The sequence below is a fragment of the Schistocerca nitens genome, chromosome 1, assembly GCF_023898315.1.
Source record: "Schistocerca nitens isolate TAMUIC-IGC-003100 chromosome 1, iqSchNite1.1, whole genome shotgun sequence".
Classification (NCBI taxonomy): Eukaryota; Metazoa; Arthropoda; class Insecta; order Orthoptera; family Acrididae; genus Schistocerca; species Schistocerca nitens.
This window is the reverse complement of record NC_064614.1, coordinates 948,525,894-948,543,162: the sequence shown is the minus strand read 5'-3', so window position 1 is coordinate 948,543,162 and position 17,269 is coordinate 948,525,894. Positions and strand designations below refer to the sequence as shown.

General features: G+C 38.8%; 1 protein-coding gene across 1 annotated transcript in view; it reads left to right on the top strand.

Moving 5' to 3' along the window:
- Nucleotides 1-17,040, top strand: part of LOC126194478 (prenylcysteine oxidase 1-like) — a 73,229-nt gene extending 56,189 nt beyond the window's left edge. The window contains exon 5 of the mRNA XM_049932769.1: nt 15,012-17,040. Coding sequence (XP_049788726.1) covers nt 15,012-15,778 — 767 coding nt within the window. The 3' untranslated portion in view covers nt 15,779-17,040. The remainder of the gene's footprint in view (nt 1-15,011) is intronic.
- The last annotated feature ends 229 nt before the right edge of the window (nt 17,041-17,269 follow it).

The window sequence follows — 17,269 nt, the reverse complement described above, 5'->3', positions numbered from 1 at the left end:
CATTTGATATTAGGTCTCATGTCAACAATTAGACCTGACCTCATGCTCTTGTCAAAACTGTTATCAGTGACCATGAAGTGCTTGTAGCTACAATGATTACAAAAGACAGCTAAAACAAGTAGAAAGATTTACATGTTCACTAGACTAACAAGGGAACCTCCCCATCGCACCCCCCTCAGATTTAGTTACAAGTTGGCACAGTGGATAGGCGTTGAAAAACTGAACACAGATCAATCAAGAAAACAGGAAGAAGTTGTGTGGAACTATGAAAAAAATAAGCAAAATATACAAACTGAGTAGTCCATGCGCAAGATAAGCAACATCAAGGATAATTTGAGCTCAGGCACGCCGTGGTCCCGTGGTTAGCGTGAGCAGCGGTGGAACGAGAGGTCCTTGGTGCAAGTCTTCCCTTGTATGAAAAATTTTTCTTTCTTTATTTTCGCAAAGTTATGATCTGTCCGTTCGTTCATTGACGTCTTTGTTCACTGTAATAAGTTCAGTGTCTGTGTTTTCCGACCGCACAGCAAAACCGTGCGATTAGTAGACGAAAGGACGTGCCTCTCCAATGGGAACCGAAAACATTTGATCGCAGGGTCAGGTCAACCGATTCCTCCACAGGAAAACACTTCTGATATATTCTATACGACACTGGTGACGGCATGACAGGAATATGTTGTCGTTCCACCAAACTTGTACACTTGGTGAATGGGTAAAAAGATTCTTCTACCTTGCCCGATTTAGGTTTTCTTGTGGATGTGATAATCACTCCCAAAAAACTAATGAAAACATAAGAGTTTGTCACATAAACTGCAACAAATGAATGCAACCGTTTCACAGTCACACACTTTTCCCTGTGCTCTGTCAAAACATATGTTTTTAACGTTTTCAAATTTTTCCCTGCGTAGACCGTCAAATCCTGCATATGTCCAAGCAAATCTGAACATGTCCTGGAATTTTGGAGAGCGAAGTTGATTATGTGTGAGTGCCTGATCTTTGATAATTGTCTGAAAATAAATAATTACAATATTCGCTCGAGAGAAGTCTTGAACCAAGGACCTCAGGTTCCGGAGGTGCCCACGCTAACCACGACGCTCTCGAGCCTATACGCTTCTTGATGTTGCTTATACCGCACATGTAATACTCAGTTTGTATATATTGCTTATTTTTTTCATAGTTCCACACAACTTCTTCTTGTTTTCTCGATTGATCTGTGTTCAGTTTTTCAAGGCCTATCCACTGTGCCAACTTATAACTAAATCTGAGGGGGGTGTGATGGGTAGGTTCCCTTGTAAGTAAAGGGCAGCCATGATACATTTCAAAGAGGAACTTGAAACATTTAGCTCTTACCCATGAGCATGTCACAATTTTATATGAAGTTTAGAAGACTAGTTGACCAAGCACTATATAGATGTGTACCTAGAACAACAGTTTTTGAAGAATGGGACCCCATGCCGACCAACATGAATTCTGAAAATATCGGTCAGACAGAACCCAAATTGTGCTTTTTTCACTTGACATCTTGAAACCCTTGGGCCAAGGAAGACAGGTGAATGCAGTATTTCTTGGCCTTCGGAAAGCATTTCATCCAGTACCACACCAACACTTAATATCAAAAGTACAGACATAAGGGGTATTTATCAAAATTTATGACCATAATGAGGATTTCTTGGTAAAAAGTGTAACTTGTCCTAGGGAAGTATGTTGTGATCCTCCCTATTCATGTTGTGTATTAATGATCTGCCAGAAAATATTAATAGTAACCTCAATATTATGAGAAGGAAAGTTGCTACTCACCATATAGTGGAGATGCTGAGTCACAGGTAGGCACAATGAAAAGACTCTCACATTTAAAGCTTTTGGCTGTTAAGGCCTTCATCAACAATAGACACACACTTTGGACATTAAGGCCTTCATAAACAATACACACACACACACACACACACACACACACACACACACACACACACACAACTGCAGTCTCAGGCAACTGTGACCACACTGCGACTAGCAGCACCAGTGCATGATGCGAGTGGGTGGGGGTAAGGAGGAGGCTGGGGCAGGGAGGTAGAGGGACCATATGGTGGGAGTGGTGGACAATGAAATGCTGCAGGTGGGCAGGGGAGAGGTGTGGAGGGGGGAGTAATGGAGAAAGAGAGAAATAAAAAGACTGGGTGTGGTGCTGGAAAGGCAACATGGTGGATGGGTGAGGACAATGACTAATGAAGGTTGAGGCCAAGAGAGTTACGGGAAAGTTCCCACGAGTGCAATTCAGAAAAGCTGGTGTTGGTGGGAAGGATCCATATGGCACAGGCTGTGAAACAGTCATTGAAATGAAGGATATCATGTTTGGAAGTGTCTTCAGCAACAGGGTGGTCCACTTGTTTCTTGGCCACAGTTTGTCGGTGGCCATTTGTGCGGACAGACAGCTTGTTTGCTGTCATGCCTACATAGAATGCACCACAGTGGTTGCAGCTTAGCTTGTAGACTATATGACTGGTTTCGCAGGTAGCCCTGCCTTTGATGGGATAGGTGATGTGGTGACCGGACTGGTGTAGGTGTATGGGACAGATCTTGCATCTAGGTCTGTTACAGGGGTATGAGCCATAAGGCAAGGGATTCGGAGCAGTGATTCTGTAAGGATGGATGAGTATATTGTGCAGGTTTGGCGGACGGCAGAATACCACTGTGGGAGGGGTGAGAAGGATAGTGGGCAGGACATTTATCATTTCAGGACACGATGAGAGGTAATTGAAACCGTGATGGAGGATGTAATTCAGTTGCTCCAGTCCTTGGTGGTACTGAGTTACAAGGGGAATGATCCTCTGTGGCCGGATAGCGATTTTGAGGTGGTGGGAGACTGGAAAGATAAGGTGTCGGAGATTTGTTTTTGTACAAGGTTGGGAAGATAATTATGGGTTTGAGAAGATAATTATGGTCAGTGAAGGCTTGAGGTACTGATGTAGCCATCTTTGAGGTGGAGGTCAACATCTATGAAGGTGGCTTGTTGGTTGAGTAGGACCAGGTGAAGCAAATGGGGGAGAAGTTCTTGAGGTTCTGGAGGAATGTGGATGGGGTGTCCTCACCTTTGATCCAAATAGCAAAGATGTCATCAATGACTCTGAACCAGGTGGGGGGTTTAGGATTCTGGATTCTTAGGAAGGATTCCTCTAGATGGGGTTTGGAATCTGCCGAGCATTGGGAAATATAGTTTCAATAGCAGTAAGGCCATGGGCATTAGGAATGTTAGTGTGCAGGGAGGTGGCATCAATAGTGATGAGCACCGCACCGTGTGGTAAAGGGACAGGAAGTGTGAAGAGTTCTTGGAGGAAGTGGTTGATATCTTTTATATAGGAGGGTAGGTTCTGGGTAATAGGTTGAAGGTGTTGGTCTACGAGAGCAGAGATTCCCTCATTGGGGGCACAGTAACCGGCCAGAATGGGGCGTCCTGGGACTTTAGGAAGCATGTAGAAGATAGGAGTACGGGGAGTGGTAGGGCTGAGTAGAGAGATGGACTCCGGGGAGAGGTTCTGGGATGGGCCTGAGGATTTGAGTAGTGACTGGAGATCCTGCTGGATTACTGGAATGGGGTCACTATGGCAATATACGAGGTGTGGCTAGAAAAAAAACGGACTAGTACTGGTGAAACAATAAAACGAAAGCAATAAGGCTGAAAGTCACGTGGCCTGTCACGTGACTCTCGCTCCGCCTACTGCTCGAGTTTCATCTGCCTCCTGCACTCAGTCTGCCCGTGGCGTCTGTTTTAAGTAGTTGACGTTTTGTCTGTGCGTCGGAAAATGTTGAGTGTACAGAAAGAACAGCGTGTTAACATCAAATTTTGTTTAGACACTGCTCTGATTGTTAAACGGCGATCTTGTCGAACAAGTTTACCGATTTTTTCAATGTTTGCATCAGTTTTTGTTGACAATGGTCTGCCAGTGCAAGTGTCATCACTGGTGTCTTCGCGGCCATCTTTAAATCGTTTAAACCACTCAAACACTTGTGTTCGCGATAAACAATCATCGCCGTACACTTGTTGTAACATTACAAACGTTTCACTTGCAGATTTTCCTAGTTTGAAACAAAATTTGATGTTAACACGCTGTTCTTTCTGTACACTCAACATTTTCTGACGCACAGACAAAACGTCAACTACTTAAAACAGACGCCACGGGCAGACTGAGTGCAGGAGGCAGATGAAACTCGAGCAGTAGGCGGAGCGAGAGTCACGTGACAGGCCACGCGACTTTCAGCCTTATTGCATTCGTTTTATTGTTTCACCAGTACTAGTCCGGTTTTTTTCTAGCCACACCTCGTACTCATCCATCCTTACACAATCGCTGCTCCAAATACCTTACCTCAAACTGTTTGCAGATGGTTCACTTATCTGTAATGAAATATTGTCTGAAACAAGCTGCATGAATATTCAGTCAGACCTTAATTAGTTTTCAAAGGGGTGCTAAGGCTGGTAACTTGCTTTAAATGTACTTAAATGTAAAATTCGGCAGTCCCTGTAACATATAAGGGTAGTCTCCTATAACTATTACATCAGTGAGTCATAGTTCAAAATAGTCAGCTCATACAAATACCTGTGTGTAATTACTTTTGAGGATATAAAATGGAATGATCCCATAGACTCATTCATTGGTAAAGCAAACGGCAGACTTCGGTTCATTGATATAATATAGGAAACATGTAGTCAATCTACAAAAGAGATCCATTACAAAATACTTATGCATGCCATCCTTAGAATGTTGTTCAAAAGTGTGGAACCCGTACTAAACAGGTCTATCAGGATATTGAATATGTATAAAAGAGGACAGCACAACTGGTCACAGGTTTGTTTGACCCACAAGAGTGTCTTGTGGGAATCTGAAAAGCCTGAACTAGCAGACATGGGTGGTAGATGCCAACTATCCTTCAAAAACATACTTACAAAGTTTCAAGAATCAGAATTATCTGAGGAGCTTAGGGATATACTATAGCCTCCTATATATCATTGTCATAGGACCCACGAAGACATGATGAGACTAATTACAGCACACACACAGTCATTTAAACAATCAGTTTTTTTTTATTTATTTTCCATGTGCAAATGGACTGGGAGGATATCATAAAATGTGATGCAATGGAAAGTATCCTCTGACATGCACTTCACAGCAGTTTGCAGAATGTCGATTTAGATATTGAGGAATATCTGTAGCATTGTCTCAGTTTTCATTAGACTTCATCAGTATTGTTAGGAATTCAGAATTGGAAGAGGAATTGGGCATGGGCCTCTTATATTACCAAAACTATTCTCAACATTCTTAGAGGAAGTGTTCATATTCCTAAAGAATGCAGAAAGAATATGTGTCAATAGAACATATCTGTATCATCTTAATTTTTTATGGTGTTGTACTGCTTGTCTCCAATGCAGATAAGCTTGTTAACAGAACAAGTGTGAAAGTAGACCTGAAATTCAGTTACAATGAGAGTTAAATAATGTACAGTGAACACATTGAAAAGAAAATTTTACAATATAATAACCCCCCCCCCCCCCCCCCCATGAACCACAGACCTTGGCGTTGGTGGGGAGGCTTGCGTGCCTCATCGATACAGATAGCCGTACCACAACGGAGGGGTATCTCTTGAGAGGCCAGACAAACGTGTGGTTCCTGAAGAGGGGCAGCAGCCTTTTCAGTAGTTGCAGGGGCAACAGTCTGGATGATTGACTGATCTGGCCTTGTAACACTAACCAAAATAGCCTTGCTGAGCTGATACTGCGAACGGCTGAAAGCAAGGGGAAACTACAGCCGTAATTTTTCCCGAGAGCATGCAGCTTTACTGTATGATTAAATGATGATGGCGTCCTGTTGGGTAAAATATTGTTGTTGTTGTTGTGGTCTTCAGTCCTGAGACTGGTTTGATGCAGCTCTCCATGCTACTCTATCCTGTGCAAGCTTCTTCATCTCCCAGTACTTACTGCAACCTACATCCTTCTGAATCTGCTTAGTGTATTCATCTCTTGGTCTCCCTCTACGATTTTTACCCTCCACGCTGCCCTCCAATGCTAAATTTGTGATTCCAGGATGCCTCAAAACATGTCCTACCAACCGATCCCTTCTTCTAGTCAAGTTGTGCCACAAACTTCTCTTCTCCCCAATCCTATTCAATACCTCCTCATTAGTTACGTGATCTACCCACCTTATCTTCAGCATTCCGGAGGTAAAATAGTTCCCCATTCGGATCTCCGGGCGGGGACTACTCAGGAGGACGTTGTTATCAGGAGAAAGAAAACTGGCGTTCTACGGATCGGAGCATGGAATGTCAGATCCCTTAATCGGGCAGGTAGGTTAGAAAATTTAAAAAGGGAAATGGATAGGTTAAAGTTAGATATAGTGGGAATTAGTGAAGTTCGGTGGCAGGAGGAACAAGACATTTTTGGTCAGGTGAATACGGGGTTATAAATACAAGATCAAATAGGGGTAATGCAGGAGTAGGTTTAATAATGAATAAAAAAATAGGAGTACGGGTAAGCTACTACAAACAACATAGTGAATGCATTATTGTGGCCAAGATAAACATGAAGCCCACACCTACTACAGTAGTACAAGCTTATATGCCAACTAGCTCTGCAGATGACGAAGAAATTGATGAAATGTATGAGGAGATAAAAGAAATTATTCAAATAGTGAAGGGAGACGAAAATTTAAGTCATGGGTGACTGGAATTCAAGCGTAGGAAAAGGGAGAGAAGGAAGCATAGTAGGTGAATATGGATTGGGGCTAAGAAATGAAAGAGGAAGCCGTCTGGTAGAATTTTGCGCAGAGCATAACTTAATCATAGCTAACACTTGGTTTAAGAATCATGAAAGAAGGTTGTATACATGGAAGAACCCTGGGGATACTAAAAGGTATCAGATAGATTATATAATGGTAAGACAGAGATTTAGGAACCAGATTTAAATTGTAAGACGTTTCCAGGGGCAGATGTGGACTCTGACCACAATCTATTGGTTATGAACTGTAGATTAAAACTGAAGAAACTGCAAAAAGGTGGGAATGTAAGGAGATGGGACCTGGATAAACAGACTAAACCAGAGGTTGTACAGAGTTTCAGGGACAGCATAAGGGAACAGTTGACAGGAATGGGAGAAAGAAATACAGTAGAAGAAGAATGGGTAGCTTTGAGGGATGAAATAGTGAAGGCAGCAGAGGAACAAGTAGGTAAAAAGACGAGGGCTAGTAGAAATCCCTGGGTAACAGAAGATATATTGAATTTAATTGATGAAAGGAGAAAATATAAAAATGCAGTAAATGAAACAGGCAAAAAGGAATACAAACGTCTCAAAAATGAGATCGACAGGAAATGCAAAATGGCTAAGCAGGGATGGCTAGAGGACAAATGTAAGGATGTAGAGGGTTATCTCACTAGGGGCAAGATAGATACTGCGTATAGGAAAATTAAAGAGACCTTTGGAGAAAAGAGAACCACTTGTATGAATATCAAGAGCTCAGATGGAAACCCAGTTCTAAGCAAAGAAGGGAAAGCAGAAAGGTGGAAGGAGTATATAGAGGGTCTATACAAGGGCGATGTACTTGAGGACAATATTATGGAGATGGAAGAGAATGTAGATGAAGATGAAATGGGAAATACGATACTGCGTGAAGAGTTTGACAGAGCACTGAAAGACCTGAGTCGAAACAAGGCCCCGGGAGTAGACAACATTCCATTAGAACTACTGACAGCCTTGGGAGAGCCAGTCCTGACAAAACTCTGCCATCTGGTGAGCAAGATGTATGAGACAGGCGAAATACCCTCAGACTTCAAGAAGAATATAATAATTCCAATCCCAAAGAAAGCAGGTGTTGACAGATGTGAAAATTACCGAACTGTCAGTTTAATAAGTCACAGCTGCAAAATACTAACGCGAATTCTTTACAGACGAATGGAAAAACTGGTAGAAGCGGACCTCGGGGAAGATAGTTTGGATTCCATAGAAATGTTGGAACACGTGAGGCAATACTGACCCTACGACTTATCTTAGAAGAAAGATTAAGAAAAGGCAAACCTATTTTCTAGCTTTTGTAGACTTGGAGAAAGCTTTTGACAATGTTGATTAGAATACTCTCTTTCAAATTCTGAAGGTGGCAGGGGTAAAATACAGGGAGCGAAAGGCTATTTACAATTTGTACAGAAAGCAGATGGCAGTTATAAGAGTCGATGGGCATGAAAGGGAAGCAGTGGTTGGGAAGGGAGTGAGACAGGGTTGTAGCCTATCCCCGATGTTATTCAATCTGTATATTGAGCAAGCAATAAAGGAAACAAAAGAAAAGTTCGGAGTAGAAATTAAAATCCTTGGAGAAGAAATAAAAACTTTGAGGTTCGCCGATGACATTGTAATTCTGTCAGAGACAACAAAGGACTTGGAAGAGCAGTTGAACGAAATGGACAGTGTCTTGAATGGAGGGTATAAGATGAACAACAACAAAAGCAAAACGAGGATAATGGAATGTAGTCTAATTAAGTCGGGTGATGCTGGGGGAATTAAATTAGGAAATGAGACACTTAAAGTAGTAAAGGAGTTTTGCTATTTGAGGAGCAAAATAACTGATTATGGTCGAAGTAGAGAGGATATAAAATGTAGACTGGCAATGGCAAGGAAAGCGTTTCTGAAGAAGAAAAATTTGTTAACATCGAGTATAGATTTAAGTGTCAGGAAGTCGTTTCTGAAAGTATTTGTATGGAGTGTAGCCATGTATGGAAGTGAAACGTGGACGATAAATAGTTTAGACAAGAAGAGAATAGAAGCTTTCGAAATGTGGTGCTACAGAAGAATGCTGAAGATTAGATGGGTAGATCACATAACTAATGAGGAGGTATTAAATAGAATTGGGGAGAAGAGGAGCTTGTGGCACAACTTGACTAGAAGAAGGGATTGGTTGGTAGGACATGTTCTGAGACATCGAGGGATCACCAATTTAGTATTGGAGGGCAGCGTGGAGGGTAAAAATCGTAGAGGGAGACCAAGAGATGAATACACTAAGCAGATTCAGAAGGATGTAGGCTGCAGTAGGTACTGGGAGATGAAGAAGGTTGCACAGGATAGAGTAGCATGGAGAGCTGCATCAAATCAGTGTCAGGACTGAAGACCACAACAACAACAACAACAACAATGAAATCAAAGAACCAGGCAATGATCTCGCTTTATTTTGGGCAGTTGAGGACACTGATTAGTAAGATAAATAAACAGAAGACTGAAATCAGCATGTTGTTTCTTCGGTAAAAAAAAAAAAAAAAAAAAAAAAAAAAGTTTTCAAAATTAAGCTTCCAATGTGTCTAAAACAGGAAATTTACAATCATTGTGTATTAACAGTGTTTATGTACAGCAATAAGACACAAACTTTTAATTTAAAAAAACTTTCAAACTCTAAAACCAGACTGTAAAGAAGTGGAGAGATAAATGTTAGAAATTATTAGGAGAGATATGCAAAGAGTGGAAATGAAATGGTGATTGTTGGAAAATATAGTGAGATGAGTGATGATTCCTGGATGAAGTAAATTCTTTGCTGAATTCAGAAACATAAGAAATTCCCAACATGATGGTTTAATGGAAGGGGAATAGATGACATTACAAAGTAAAGCAGTTGGAAACTGTGCATGAACAAAACAAATTATCATTAATCTTTATTAAATTTCAGAGGAACTATGTTCTGTTGTTTACTGAGGCAATGTTAAGGGAAATATTAGTATTAATCTACTAAAATTGGGAAGCATGTAATTTCAGATAATTTTATTGGTCTCAGAAAGTTTGTTCTTTAAACAACCTTACAGCATAATAACCTCTGGTCACACTTATGTGTTAATTTTTGCTGGCGATGAGCATTTAGTATCATCATAGATTGAAGTTGACAGGGCACAACCCTATCATATGCTATTGGCCAATGCCTAGTAATACCCATAATTTCATAGATGCCAGCTACTGCATAAAACTAACACTGTGCAAGACCTCCTTTTGATGTAATATTTTTCAGTCACCTTATAGCATTTCTACTATTTCTGATCCAATAAATGCTGAATTTGTTTTAATTTTCCCTCAAACATAGTGAGTAGTTGTTCTTTTTTTTCCCCCACAGTTATAATGTAAATTAATGCTCTTGGTTATGTTTACTTTGTGTTAATGCTTCATACTTCCATTACTGAGAAGCGTCTACCTGCTTCATCCCAATTTCAAAGTATATTTTTGTCATACAGATCTGTGAATCTTCACACTAACAATAACTGCATCTCCTACCAGTCAAATAAGTTAATAGTCACAAAATATAACTTTCAGGTTAACTTTCTTCTACAATACCCACATGTCTATGAACTTGTCACATCAGTTCAGAAACTGCTATCTGCAGCTTTGGTGTAGGTAACCAATCATTACCTCTGACATTTTACATAATGCACAAATTCTAATAACAGCAACTTTCCCTCAAGGTGACAAAAGTCATGGGATACCTCCTAATATGGTGTTGAACCTCCTTTTGCCTGGCGTAGTGCAGCAACTCGATGTGGCATGGACTTGATAAGTTGTTGGAAGTCACCTGCATAAATATTGAGCAGTGCTGCCTTGTAGCCATCTACCATTGCAAAGGTGTTGCCAGTGAATGATTTTGTGAATGATTTTGTGCATGAACTGACCTCTCAATTATGTCCAACAATGATTCAAAGGGGCTCATGTTGGGTGATGTGGGTGGTAAAATCATTTACTCAAATTCTCCTGAATATTCTTCAAACAAATTGCAAACAATTATGGCCCATGACATGGCACATTGTCACCAATAAAAATTCCATCATTTTTTGGGAACATGAAGTCCATGAATGGCTGCAAATGGTCTCCATGTAGCTAACTTCATTGAGTCCCCAGTCCATTCCATAAAAACACAGCCCACACCACTTACCTTTCTCTATGTGAGAAATTGACCCTTTATGTATGTCTTTTTACTCTGATGGGAGATATTATCTGATGACAATGTATGAAATTCAGTACATTATTTTTTTTTAAATCAGTTTCATATTCTTATTTATTTAAGGACATTAGTAAATTTAACCAAGGATCTATCCTCTTATTGTACCTGAAAATGAAATTGTAAAAGTTTGACAATTTTGACTACTGTCTTGATTCCAGCCTAAGCTTTCAGGTTGGAGAGTGTAGTGTTTCGCAGAAACTGATTATTCCTTTTTTCTTTTAATTTTTTGTGGGACCAGTCAGTCTTGCATTTCTGTGTGTGTGTGTGTGTGTGTGTGTGTGTGTGTGTGTTTTATCTTTTCCCTATAGACTGATATAGTGTATGATTTATCATTGGTGTAAGTGCATATACTCCTGTACACCTTTTAAGAATTTTAGTGAACAGTTTTAAACTTTTAATTTGTTTTATCAATATTTTTTAGTGATGTTGAGTCCCCTAAATCCCATCACCATTCTATCTGTGATGTTTATGCATTATTCCTGTGATTATATACCCATTGCACATTCAGCTTGATGTTACACTGGTGAGTTTGGTAGGATGTACAGGAGCAGTCTTTGGTTTAGTGTCATTGATATGCACATATGTGACTTATTTTAAAATAGATGTATACTTTATTAGAGAGTCAGTGTGAATTTAGTTTGCTTCAGCACTGAGTTAATAGAAACAATGTAAATAATAAATAATAACAAGATCTTTAAAGATGCAATAGAATATAATAGATTCTGGACATTGGCTAATGGTGGGAATGTCACGTGCTGGACGCAATTCGTCATTAGTTTGCTGTGGTGATGCAGGATGTAATGGGTTACAATGATTACTTTTGGAATGTGACCAAGCCAGCTAAGATTTCAGTATTTTTTTGAAATATCATCATAGCCAGAAGAGCTACTGCTGTTAAGTGACTTAATGATCTTTGTGATCTCTCTAACAGATGATTTGGCAAAACTGATGTCTGACAGTGGAGTATGCAGTGCCTGTCTAAGACTAATGGATCTGATTTTGATGGCCCATTTTATGCCCCTATGTTTTCTTTTAGTGTTAGAAAGAATTTTTTGAATTTAGTGACAAATTATTTGAGTTTAATATCATTTCATGTCTGATAGTACTCCATATTGCCTCTGCTTTATCAGAATATTCAATTTTTAGTGCATCATGCACAAAGGTTTGGTTTTTTGAAGTGAAAGTAATGAAATTTGCTATACTGTTAAACTGCCCATTTAATTATTGATTAGAGCTGGCCTTTTGCATTAAATGAAGTTGAAGTTCTCACCTCCTGTCACTCGTGCTTAGGTACCATATGTTAGTCTCTCTTTTGTTGATTCCCACTGTAACTGTTCCAGACCCATTGCAGAAGAAAAATTAATTTGTAGTATAGTAAGAATATTTTTAGGAAAGAATTAAATTCCCATCTTCTGTGTCTCATTCATAGTGTAGTCTTTCTGGGTTCATGACTGTATCAGCATTTATGATTCTATGAAATTGTGTGTTCTTTTTTAGTTAAACTTGTTTTATGGAGTGCTTTATTCTTACCTTTTGACCACCGTGGTTTACCTAAACCATTTACTATGGCACTCATATCTATTTCATGAAAGGCAGTTGGATTTAGATGTAAATTCCCAATTGCTGTTCCACTATGTTCTCTTGTTCTTGTTGGGATTTTTCTATGGGGACTTAACATAAGTTGGACATTGGCAACTGTCAGACACCTTCAATCAAAGCTATCTGAAAAAAATATCTATAATTGGTTAATCAAGCTTAAAATATATGTTTTTGGGGGTGGGTTTGTAGACTGTCAGAATTCATTGTCTTGTGTGTAAATTGCATTAAAAAGAGAAACTAGAGGAAAATAGAAACTTGTTAGAAAGCATGTTGAAAATGGGTTCTACATCTGTCAGTGTATTTCAGAATAAAGAAGAGTGGTTTGGAGTTCTTCAAAAAACAATTCTTCATTTTGGGCAAAATTTCTAATACACAGGGTGAGGCATTTAAAACTGTTTGTTGGAATACTTGTGAAAATACGCATAGGATTAAAAAAAGTGGAAGTCAAATCAGGTGAACGTGTGGGCCATGATTGAGGGCCTTCTCGTCCGATCCATTGACCCAAGTACTTTCTATTCAGACCTTCTCGAGCTAGTCATGAATAATCTGCTGGATGTTGAAACCACATATCCAGTCTTGTTTGAAGTGGAACATTGTCCATTAGTATGGTAAAACATTATCCACAATGTTGCTGTGCATTTGACCAGCCAGATTACCTTCTGTGAAGTATCGACCAATTACCTGGGTGCCTAAAATACCGCACCAAATGTTGACACTCCACGGGCATTGACATTCAACTTGCCTTACCCAATGGGGATTCTCCAAGGACCAATAATGCATATTATATCGATTCACTTGACCATGATTCGTAAAATTTGATTCATTGGAGAAAAGTATCTGTGAAATGAAATTATCATTGACTGCTAGTTGTTCCTGTATGCAGTTGCAGAAATTCAGGCAGTTGTGAAAATTGTCACCATGCAGTTCTTGATGCAGCGATAAATGAAATTGGTGTCATTTGTATGCATGCAGTATGCGTAGCACATTTCTTTGTGAAATTCCTGAACCTTGCACAATTTTCTGAGAACTAACGTGAAGATTTGCAGCAACCACAGCTAAAACATTCACTATGTTATTTTCGTCACGGGCCACGGTCGGACTCTTTCTCTAGGTTTAACACTTCTCATTTCAATAAACAGGTGGACAGTACTGTGAAACTTCATTGCAGATGGAACATTCATATCGGGGAACAGAGTAGCATTCCTTTGACAAGCTTCTTCAACATTTCTGTGAGCCTCAAAATACGCAGCAATTATATGGACTCTCTCTGCAGTCGTTAACATCATGGAACAATTGCGATGAGATGTCTACAGTCCAAATCATTGAAGTAACGTGCACAGGCTGAGCATGTGATCAGAGTCTGTGCTTCGTTTGATTGTGGGAGGTGTCACATCATAGCATTATCAAAAATATCAAAAAGGACTTCAATTGTCATAATATGATGTGTATTTGTTTGAGATAGTACCGTTCTGCAACAGTTGTTACCTCATTCTCATGTTTGCTGATTTCAGTGCCATCTCTCGTGCAATGAAAGAAATATTTCGTTCGAAAGGTACATATTTTTTCATGGGGAATCCAAATATGCAGTAAAAAAATAGGGGCTCTTATTTAAGATTTCCAAGTAACCCCTCCTGCCCCTGGGGGTGATGCTTGGGGGGTTGAGCGTTACGTTAATGGATGCCGCTCTTCAATTTAAACAACATTTATTACCACTTTTTTTTAATCCGATGTGTATTATGCCAAATATTCTGACAAACAGTTTTAAATGCCTCACTCGGTATGTTGGGTTAGTGTACTGTGTTCACATTTTTGTGCCTGATTATCAAAGGAACAATAACTTTTTAAAATTATTGAACACGTGATTCTTAGTACATCGGTTTGATGCTGAGTACATTAGTTCAATTTTCTGTTTGGCCACTATAATCTGAATTTTAAGATAACTTTACTCATCTTTGCAAAAACTATGTTAGTGCACCATCTGTTAACGCTCTCGATGTTAGTGAGCATGTTGTATCTAAGTCCCGTTGGGATAGAGTTTAATAACAATCTGATAACAAGGCATTCAGTGCACTCTAAGAAGTCTACACTAAAAAAATAAGTGTTGAATAGAATAAACATTTGTTTGGTCAGATTTCATTAATGTTACCTTTCATTGTGCATATGGAAATGTTTAATTTATTTACGTAACAGGTCTTAAGGTTTATTATATGAATTAACCACTGTTAGTTTGTGTGTTTTTGTATTTCATGACTAATGCAAAGGACTTGAATCAAACTCTGTGGAATTAAATTATGTTCAGGAAAGAAATTACAAAATAATCTTATGTCCTTTCTTTGACTAAATGTGAACCTTTATAGTTCTTATATACTTTTCAGTCTAATTATGTGAATGAATTTTTGAATCAGTGAATATTTTCAGGATCCGTTGCTCTTGCTGGGGCTGGTGCTGGTTTGTTCGCAGTTGAAGGTGGGAATTTCAAGTTGCCAGTTAAAATGTTAGATGTTTCCGGTGCTACTTTAAAGAAAGTACATGTGTCATCCATTGAGCTGCTCAATACAGGAAAATATTTAATACATAGCACAGGAAATCATTCCATAAAATATGATGCTGTTATTATGGCCTTTCCATATGCTGAAAACATTAATTCCAATTTTACATTTAAAAATTTCCCTTCTACATTTATATATGAACCCTCTGGTAATTATCATCGTACAGTAAGTACAGTTGTAAAAGGAGAACTCAATCATACATTCTTTGGTTTTGAAGATGCTACAGATGTTGTTGATGAGATTTTGTGTGTGAGAACAGACTTAGCATTTAATTCAATTGGTAGGATCTACCCTGTAAGTGGTACGCCCAACAAAAAGTCTGATGTATGGAAAGTTTTTTCTCAAGTACCTTTGTCAAGAGAACAGATAGATAGTTTGTTTAAATCAGTAGATAAAATAGTTGTGAAAGATTGGCTGGCATACCCACACTATCGTGCTGATTGGAGGCATGATAAATTTCGAATACATGATAATCTCTATCATATCAATGCTATAGAATGGGCTGCAAGTGCAATGGAAATGAGCTTGGTTGGTGCCAAAAATGTAGCACTCTCATTTTATCATGATTGGGGAGAACCCATAGTGGAAGCCACTGTTGAAGAAACTGTTAAGCTGAACCTAAAAGTAGATCTGTAGTTCCAAAACAGAGTTTTTATACTCCATGTCATTGTCAGTTATCTACAAATGTCATGAAAAACAAGTTATAATTTGAGTCTCTGTAAGTCCATCTTTATGTAATTTGTGATCCACTTCTGTATTGGGATGGAATTCATTTACTCTTGATAGAGTGCAAATTTTGCAGATCATCTGTGACAAAAGTAAAACTGTGGATCATGCCAGGACTTGAACTGGACATTTGGCTATCACAAGTCCTTTTGTTTCAGTTGGGGTATGAATAGCTCCCCACGAGTCAAATCAGAGCTTCAGTTTTGCCACTAGCTGCTCTCTGTTCCTTCCAAATTCAAAACAGGCTCACATGTGAAGAAGTGGAGTTTGGAGAGGAGACAGTGGCAAATTGTAGCCTTGTGGCAGTCTAGAAGTCCCGAAGTCCCTATGTGTGACAACTGGAACAGCCCAGTTCACACAAAACAGTTGTCTGGATTTGAGTCCTGGTTTAGTCTACAGTTTTATCTATAATATAATATTATATAACATATGTGTTATGTAACAAAGAAAAGCTCTTAATTTGTTGAACAATATATTATCCACAAAAGTTTGTCAAGTGTCTCCCACTATTCATCTCATTTGTATGGTTGTGAAATTTCATAATGAATCACAATGCATAGACTACACCTTATCAGTATTAAAAGCTTTAGTATATATTTTTTTTAATTTACCACATTGTAATACAACTAATTATGGCTGTGAAAGTCCCAGTGAATCGAATTATTCTGGAGTAAGGCTTTCATTGGAATCAACTGATACCAAAAATGGTTTTAAACAGCTGATATCCTGCCATAATTAAAAAGACTTTTAATTAAGGAAAAAACTCTTACCTTATCCTTTTGTGCCAGACTGATTGCAGAAGGTATGCCTATATTGTCTTTCACATGTTGGCAGGTCTAAACAGCATTAAACATCAAAGAGAACTAACATTTAAAAACTGTTAGCATAATCTTCATTTTTGTGTTGTGATTGGCAAAGACCTCTATAATATTTGGAAAGGGAATACTATTATCTAAGAGAAAAAAAGAGTATAATTATCTGTTAGCATTCTACACTAAAAGAAATTGCAACACTCTGAAGGATCAATAAATTAAATTTATACTTAAGAATATTTGTGTTTTTCCTGAAAACCAGCGACAATTATTGTGACAACACAGGATGTGTGACAAAGTCCAGGATGACAAATTTTCACCTTTTTTTAAATGTGTATTTTGTTATTGTCAGTATACATTAATAATATAGCATCTGCAACATCAGCCTTCAGTACAGAAATAAATGACTCACAATAAGAATTTTTGTGCTGCGAATTGTGTTACAGTAATGGAAATTCCAGATGGAAACAATAAACAAAAATCTGGAAAGGCAAACACTCGTCTATACCTGATGAACGTATGTTGCATAGGAACAGGTAATAGAACAGAGACTATAGTATCTTGTGCACTACACCCAAGTGCTCCTACC